This window comes from Sus scrofa, chromosome 8, assembly GCF_054392235.1.
Source record: "Sus scrofa isolate SSC_HxYL_T2T_F1_AM1 chromosome 8, Sscrofa_HxYL_maternal_Yorkshire_Landrace_v2.0, whole genome shotgun sequence".
NCBI classification, from domain to species: domain Eukaryota; kingdom Metazoa; phylum Chordata; class Mammalia; order Artiodactyla; family Suidae; genus Sus; species Sus scrofa.
In genome coordinates, this window is record NC_139390.1 from 140564199 (window position 1) to 140572535 (window position 8337).

Genomic DNA, 8337 nt, shown 5'->3' on the forward strand with positions numbered 1-8337 from the left:
TTTTCCATAAAAGGGCTGGGTTTTCATTATTCTTCTCTTTAAAAAGTAATACTCTTTGCGTCTCTGCTCCCCCTCCCCTTTCCCGTTTTATTTAACACAATTAATTGAGGCGTCCGCTGGCCCGGCGGCAGAACCGCACCACAGCCAGGCCCCGCCCCTTGGTCCCACCCACGGGAGGGATGGAAGTAGGAGGGGGCGGGGACCAGGCGGGTGCGGCCCCACGGCTCGCCCTTAGCAGCCAATCAGAGAGCGCGGCGCTCCCGAGTGGGCGCAACCTGGAGGCAACGCGAGGCCCGAAGCTGAGCGCTATTGGAAACGGTGGTTACGCCCCTGGCCTGCACCCCTCTCCTCGGCCCCGCCCTTCCCGGCTGCCTCCGAGTGACGTCCTTCAAAGTTCTCATTTTGGACCCCCACTTCCCCCTCCCCTTCCTCCCCCAGCTAAAGAGGGGTAGGGAGTGATGCAAATGTTTTATTACCTTTGAGAGCTTCATCTGAACTGTCAGGCCCGGAGGGAGCAAGGAGAAGAGAGAGAGGGAGTGGAAGAGCCGCCAAGAGGGTCAGCTTGGCCAGAAGACAGGACTTAGAAGAGCGAAGCCTGTACAGCCGCGAAGAAAATGCGAGAGAGGAGAGGCAGAGGCGGAGAGTGAGAGGAAGAGAGGGCGCTGGGGGGTGGGGTGGGGCCGGGGTCGCCCAGGCCCGTTTGCAGAAGTGGACAGACCGGCGGAGCCGTAACCGAAGCCGTCAGACTTTTCACGCTTAGTCTTTGTTTTTCCGTGTTTTTCTTCCCCTTTTTCTTTTCAATATTGCAACTCTAGTGCCCCGTGGCCCAGAAGGGAAGGCGGGTCGGCGCGCCGAATCCAGAGCCTTGGGGATTGGTGGCACTGCCCTTTCTGGCGCAGCAGCCTCGGGCAGCGCCGGCGGAGGAAGCCCGCCCAGAGTCCAGATTCCCCTGCGAGCTGGATGCGCTCTCTTCCCTACGCGCTCAGAGCACCGAGTGGGAATCAACCTCGTGCGGAAAGAGCAGAACATCCAACTTAGATTGGACGAGCGCATCGGAAGGAATCCTGCATCCTTTGAACCTTTCTCCCCCAAAAGGGAGCCAGCCCCCACCTTCCCACATCAGAGCGGAGATTCAGCGACTCTAACTTTGTTACAAGCTCTCTGGGGCCAGCCGGAGTTTTGTTTTGCTTATTTCCTGAGGGATGAAGATGAGAAGCAGCGCGTTTTGAGCGGCGAGGAAAAAGTGCGGAAGAGGGACGAGATCGAGAATCCAGGACGCAAGGGGGGGAAAGGACAGCCAAACCCACCCGGACGCTTGCCGGTCGCAGCGAGCCACCGCCTCTGGACTGGTGTGTGTGGACATTTCTGCTGCGCAGTTCTGAGAGTAACTCTAGGCGGCCGCCTTCTTGGCCCAGTTGGCAGGTCGCCTCCGTGTGAGCGGAGCGACTCCTCGGACTCCTCGCTCGCGCCCTCCGCGCATCTCGCTCCCCTGAGCCCCGCCAGGGGCACCGGCCGGCGCCCTCGCTGCGTGGCTGCGGGTTCCGGCCTGGTCGTGGGATGTTAGCGGTGGGGGCGATGGAGGGCACCCGGCAGAGCGCGTTCCTGCTCAGCAGCCCGCCCCTGGCCGCCCTGCACAGCATGGCAGAAATGAAGACCCCTCTGTACCCCACCGCGTACCCTCCGCTGCCCGCCGGCCCTCCCTCCTCCTCCTCCTCCTCCTCGTCCTCCTCGTCGTCGCCCTCCCCGCCTTTGGGCGCCCACAACCCAGGCGGCCTGAAGCCCCCGGCCGCGGGGGGGCTCTCGTCCCTGGGCAGTCCCCCGCAGCAGCTCTCGGCCGCCACCCCACACGGCATCAACGACATCCTGAGCCGGCCCTCCATGCCGGTGGCTTCAGGGGCCGCCCTGCCCTCCGCCTCGCCCTCCGGCTCCTCCTCCTCCTCCTCCTCGTCCACCTCCGCTTCCTCCGCTTCGGCTGCCGCAGCCGCGGCCGCGGCCGCGGCCGCCGCTGCTTCATCCCCAGCGGGGCTGCTTGCGGGCCTACCCCGTTTCAGTAGCCTGAGCCCGCCGCCGCCGCCTCCCGGGCTCTACTTCAGCCCCAGCGCTGCGGCCGTGGCCGCTGTGGGTCGGTACCCCAAGCCACTAGCTGAGCTGCCAGGCCGGACGCCTATCTTCTGGCCAGGAGTGATGCAGAGTCCACCCTGGAGGGACGCACGCCTGGCCTGCACCCCTCGTGAGTACAATCGCCCGCTCCCAGTTGTGCTTCCTCGGGTCCTGGCCCCTGGTGTGTGTGTGTTCGGCTCACCTCTGGCCTGCCAAGTGGTTTGGCAGTGCCAGAACTGCACGATTTAGGTTGGGCTAGGGCATTCAGCAGGGGATTCTCGCTTTCCTGAGCTCGCGTGGCTGCGTCCAAGCGCTCGCCTCTGCCCAGGTCTTGGACACGCCTCGAGGAGCGGGTGTGCATGCGTCCCTGTGGAACACAACGTGGTTCGGGGCTTGGGTCTCACCCGAGGCCCCGGCTGCTCTCCGAACAGCCCGGCTGGAATCGCAGGCCCCACTTGGGTTAAAGAGACAGAGAGGACAGGAGAGGCCCGCATCCCTGCTTTCCTGGCTCCTGCCTGTGGGCCAAAGCCCCGCTCAACCTTCGCCAACCTAACTGACCTCCTCTCTGCGAACCAGTGGGGATCCGCAGCGGCGAGCCCTCCGCAGCCCTTAGCTGAACGCGTGCACTTGCGTGTACGTCTCTGCCGAGGGTGTCCCCACCTAACCTCGTCGCCCTCGTCCCACACATAGACCGGGTGGTCCCACGCAGGACCGGTGTACACACGGCGGGTGGCAGAGGGCGAGCGCCACTTCCGCCGCTTCCCACCGCTGGGCCCTGCCTTCCCACTGGCCTAGGCCGCGGGATGGCGGGACGCCTTGGTCCCCGACACGTTTTGAGGGACATCGTAGTTGCCAACATCCTAACACGAGGAAGAAAGAGGTGCTAGGACAAGAACGGGGGAAATGCAACATCCCACAGAGGCAGTACCAGTCAGTTAGGTTGGCGAAGTACCAGAAACCAACGAATGACCCCGGGATCACTTCTTATCTTCTAGATAGTTGGCCATCACGTCACGGAAGCTCCCAGCCTCCCAGGTAGCATTTAGGGGCCAGCCCTGTGTCCTTTTCTCGCTCTGCTCTTTGCTTTTGATCGAGCCCCCGAAGTTTCTTCTAAGTCTGGGGACCTTTTTCAGGCGGCCTCGCGGCAGTAACTGAAGGAAGTTGGGGACACCAAGTGGAGGTTCCCTTGGGAAGCCTCGGGACAGAGGGCGAGTGGGGGTGTCGGGGAGAGTCCATTGTATTCGTCCGGATGGCCACATAGGGACAGCCAACAAAGCGGCGCCCCCTCCCCCGCGGCCGCAGCAGCCTCGGACTTGGGGGCGATTTAGCTCCCTTGTGTTCCCTAAACAAGGCGCCCTTTGTTGTGCGGACACAGGTTAGGAAAGCGTTGAGGGAGCAAAAGGAGTTATCCCGGCGCAAAGGTCCGGGGCCGGCCGAGCCCAGACGAAACTGGGCGCTGAGAGTGGCTTTTCCCGCCACCCGCGCCCCAATTTCTTGGGGCCTAAGGATTGGGTCCCCAGAAAACTTTAGCAACGCGCTCTCTCGCTGTTGGACGTCGTCGTTGGGCAGAAGGTTACTTACTGTGGCTCCAAACACACCGGCTTAAAAACCAAACCAAAACAGGTGGCTGTAAAAAGGCGAGGGGAGCCGCGCAGTGGGGCCGCAAGGGCTCGGCACCTCCGGTCTCCGCCGAGAAATGAGCTTTCCCTCCCCACCCAAACCCTGTTTCTTGCGTCCCTTTCTCTTCAGTGGAGCCTCCTGTAACCGACTGCTTTCCATCTTTGCTTTTTTAAAACGTTCTCGTAGATCAAGGATCCATTTTGTTGGACAAAGACGGGAAGAGGAAACACACGAGACCCACCTTCTCGGGCCAGCAGATCTTCGCTCTGGAGAAGACTTTCGAACAAACGAAATACTTGGCGGGGCCCGAGAGGGCTCGCTTGGCCTATTCGTTGGGGATGACAGAGAGTCAGGTCAAGGTGAGTGGACCCTGCAAATCTCTAGGGACAGCCTCTCCATGCCTGCCGAGCGCGGGCACGCACACACACCCCAAACTCACCACCGCCCCCGGGGGGTGCGGGTCTAGGAGACGTGAGATCAGCGAAGGGGGTGGGGGTGGAGGTTACAAAGGCTCTGGGGTCTCCCAGGCGGGCTAACTGTTGATGAACAAAAGGCATCAAGCCCCCGCCTTTGAAATTAGGTTAATCTAGACAGCAGCATGTGCCGGGGAACCATTATTAGAGAATAAAAGCATTACCGAAATATCAGCCCCGAGGAAAGATCAGCACAGTCAGATAGCTTCTATTTATCCCACTTGTAAGGGTAGTCAAGCTTTTGTTTGTCAATTCAGGCTCCACTAGTTATGTAATTTCCTAATGTAGATCAGCATTAGAGTGCTACTGTATTAACTAGCAGGTTAAAAAACAAAACAAAACAATAAATCCGCAGAATCTAACCACTTAGCATGGATGCATCTGCTTTCAGTTTAGCTGAAGGCAGTCACTTTGGAATAGTAATTTCCCAAATGAACTGACAAGATTATTACTGTATTATGAAACTTAAGTTTATCAATCGATGTAAGATGTTTTACTGTTTATGACAACAATGTATAATTAACATGTCATTTAGCTTATAATTGAGTTGTACAGTATATTTCTAGGGAGTCACATTGGAGAAATCTTTCCCTGAAAAATAAAGGGGTTGAGCCAGCTAGGTACTAGTATTCTCTTTTGTTCTCCTTCAGTTTATTATATTTGGGTTTGTGTGTATGTGCGTGTGTGTAAATATGTTTCCATTAGCTATACTGTTGCTTGTAAAAGTAAGTAGGGATAATGTCAGCCATGTCTGCTTGTTAGAGGGTATTTCCCTCTGGACACGCATCATAAAATGCATTTCAGGAGTGATTTTGTATGTTACCATTAGCATGCCATCACAGTTAAAATTACTTTTGTGGTAGTTAGTACAGAGCCTACCACAGTAATCTGGAGGTCTTCATTTGTCACCATAAATACGTCTGCGTGGCTGGAAGTGAGTTATTATAGCTGTATAAAGAAACTAAAAATCATTTTCTTAACAGTTCTGATTCTCTAGATAAATACATAACGGATGAGAAAACGGATGAGAAGCATAAAGAGAGGATGATTCAATATATTTGGGAAATTGGTTGTTTATTGCTGATCCTCTGGATTAAAATATATGCATCAAGCACGATGTCAAACACCATGGATAGGCTTAAAATAGTTGTATAAAAATGAATGTATTAGAGAGGAAAAATACTAAAATACTATTTGAAATACGAGGCATCCTAATAGTGGGAAACAATGTAATTGGCAGAATTTCACCTTAAAACAATTACTGATGAAAATTCTTGCTTTGACTTTGGTTTTATGAAAACCATTAAACCAAAGAGACCGACGCACTAACTACTGGGATGATTGCCACTGAGCTGCTACATGTGTTCACGCATTTATGTTGGTCATTGTAATCAAGCCGAGGTCTCTAGTTTAGCAGATCTTTAAATTTTTTTTTTTCACATCCTGCATTACTCCTGTAAATGGGGCGGGGAGTGTTGGCCTACCGTGTTTGTGTGTATTCAGATCTGAGACCAATGAAACAAATATCCCCACGTGAAAAGACCAGAGGTAATGGAGGTAAATGCTGTGTCTTCTCCCGAAAGTTACGCTAGAAAGCAAATATACTTCGGATTGTTTGAAATACCTTGATCTAAGAAAGTAAAAAAAAATAAATAAAAAAAGAATAAAATCATAGTCATCATGGAGCAACTTCACGAGGGGGAAAAGGTTTCTACTTCAAACCAGAAAGTAGGAAAGCAGCCTCTTTCAGGGAAACTCATTTGAAGTTTCCAAGTTTTTTTTCTCTTCGGAGAAATCGCTCACTGACAGCCTCAATGCGCCTGTGTTACTATCGCTATGGCAACGGCCGTCAGCTCGGCGGTGCCTGAACCCCGACGAAGCTGCGGGCGATGGAGAGCGACGCTGACGGCCCAGACCAGGGAGGGAGGGTGTCGTGCCGTCGGGGGCCCGCCCGAGCGCCCGCGGGGTGCGGGAGAGGAGGCGCTGCTTGGCTCCGCCCGTCCTAAATGCCCTCCGCCCCTGTTTCCCCTCTTCTCCGTTTTCTGGGCCCCCCAGGTCTGGTTCCAGAACCGCCGGACCAAGTGGAGGAAGAAGCACGCCGCCGAGATGGCCACGGCCAAGAAGAAGCAGGACTCGGAGACCGAGCGGCTGAAGGGGGCCTCGGAGAACGAGGAGGAGGACGACGACTACAACAAGCCCCTGGACCCCAACTCCGACGACGAGAAGATCACGCAGCTGCTCAAGAAGCACAAGTCGAGCGGCGGCGGCGGCGGCGGCGGCGGGCTCCTGCTGCACGCGTCCGAGAACGAGGGCTCGTCCTGAGCGCCCGGCCGGCCTCCGGCCCCTCGGCGGGGAGCGCGGGGAGCGCGCGGCCCGCCCGCGGGGCCCTCTGCTCTTTTCGAAGATGGACATTATCTATTTTTTTAACCTAGACGTCGAGGGGGCGGGGGAGAGAGACTCGGAGGAGGACCAGGCAGTGGCGGCCACCCAGGCTCCGCGCCAATAACGCCACGGACGCCTGCAGCCGGGCGCCCTCCGGGGCCCGCTCGGGTCCAGGCCGCGTCCCCAGCCGCCCTCGGGGCCCCCCGCCCCGGCCTTCGCCTCGCGGCCCGCGGGCCGGGGCGGGGCCGCGGACAGGTGCGCTGGCCCGGCCGACGCCCTCCGCGCGGGGGACGAGGGAGCCGCCGGGCGGGCGGCCGCCGCAGACGCGAAGAGGGACGCTTCGCCCCCACTAACTGCTGTGCCGACGAAAGTAACCTGTTGAAGGCTCTTTGTAAATAAACCGTGAGTCACACCGACTAGACGCTATTGTGAATATTTAAAATGTAAAATGCTTTTTTGAATTTGGTATACAAAGATGGACCGCCTTCTTCCGGCTCCCCGTCCCCTGCCGAGCGCTCTTCAAACCACACCTGCCCCTTTTATTTGGAACTTAGTTGGAACAGCAGAGAAGAGAATCTTCTCGCCCTCCCTTCCCCTCTCGCATCCCTCCGGGTTTGGATCTGTTCAGTCTCCTTGTCCCCTTCGTACCTTCTTGCTCTTCCCCGACCGCGCCTGGCTCCACGCCGCTCCCGCCTCCAGGACTTGAAGCAGAAGACTTGGAACCAGGGCAGGCCTCAGCCTTGCCTCTCCGTTCCTCCCTGCAATTGCACAGTGGTTTGTTGCTATTTATTAGTGATTTAAAGAAAGTGTTGGGGAGGGAGGGGCTACAATAGCTTGTATTTAATTTAACTCTTTTCGGATAAAAATGCGTGTTAAAGTAGATGGTGGGAACTGTTACAACTGCTCTGGGTCAGAAACATAAAAATCCATTTAGTTGCTGTAATTGAATTTGAAGTGTTTTGTATCATAAGAATACTAGAGACTATGTAAATTTTTTTTTTCTTTTTTAAGCTAATAACGGTGATATATTAGCATCTTTAACTTTTATTAATTTATATAAGGAATTCGGTTTGTAAAAAGAAACCCCCTTTGCAAGACCAGTTAAATGTAATGCACTTTCTGTTTCAAAGGATAAATCAAATTAAACAACAGTTTGAAGACGTCTGTTGCCTTGAATGAAAGGGTATAGATCATCTGATCTCATCGGAGATCTCAAATAAAAGTCAAGACCACAAGCATTTTATATTGGTTTCTTGGGTAAAACAGCTATTGTTGTTGTTGTTATTAAAGAGTGGGGACACATCTCTCATTCTCCTGGACTGGGAGGATAAAAGCAGCCCCACTCCTCTGGCTTTTTGGAGACTTGTCTGGCTGGCTGCTGCTGCTGGTCTGTGTTGTCTAATTTTTTCCTGATCGCTTTTTCCTTTGCTAGGACGTCCTTGGGGAGTTTTGGGAAGACCTCATTTCCATATATCCAAGATAGCTTCTGAGTCCAGCCTTAGCTTGCTTAGCTGAGAGGAGGCAGCGGAGCTTGCTGTCCGCACAGCACTGCTGTGGATACGCACATTTTCCCCCGGAGCTGGTAAGAATGCAGAAGTTGGGGGGAGCCCTGCTTTTGCTGAGCACGGCACTAAAGAAGATACGTTTAAAGAAAGCTGCTTCTAACCGATGTGAAACTCTCTAGGATGAAGAAAGCAATGTCACAGCTTCTGAAGCTGAATTTGAAAAAAAAAAAAAAAATGGGAATCCCAGGGAAGGGGCT

General features: G+C 54.9%; 1 protein-coding gene across 1 annotated transcript; it reads left to right on the forward strand.

The window, feature by feature from the left end:
- The first annotated feature begins 288 nt into the window (after positions 1-288).
- On the forward strand, positions 289-6657 carry NKX6-1 (NK6 homeobox 1). Its single transcript, XM_021101796.2, has 3 exons — positions 289-2230; positions 3907-4079; positions 6249-6657. The coding sequence occupies exons 1-3, from the start codon at positions 1558-1560 to the stop codon at positions 6513-6515; spliced, it is 1113 nt and encodes a 370-aa protein (XP_020957455.1). The 5' UTR covers positions 289-1557; the 3' UTR covers positions 6516-6657.
- The last annotated feature ends 1680 nt before the right edge of the window (positions 6658-8337 follow it).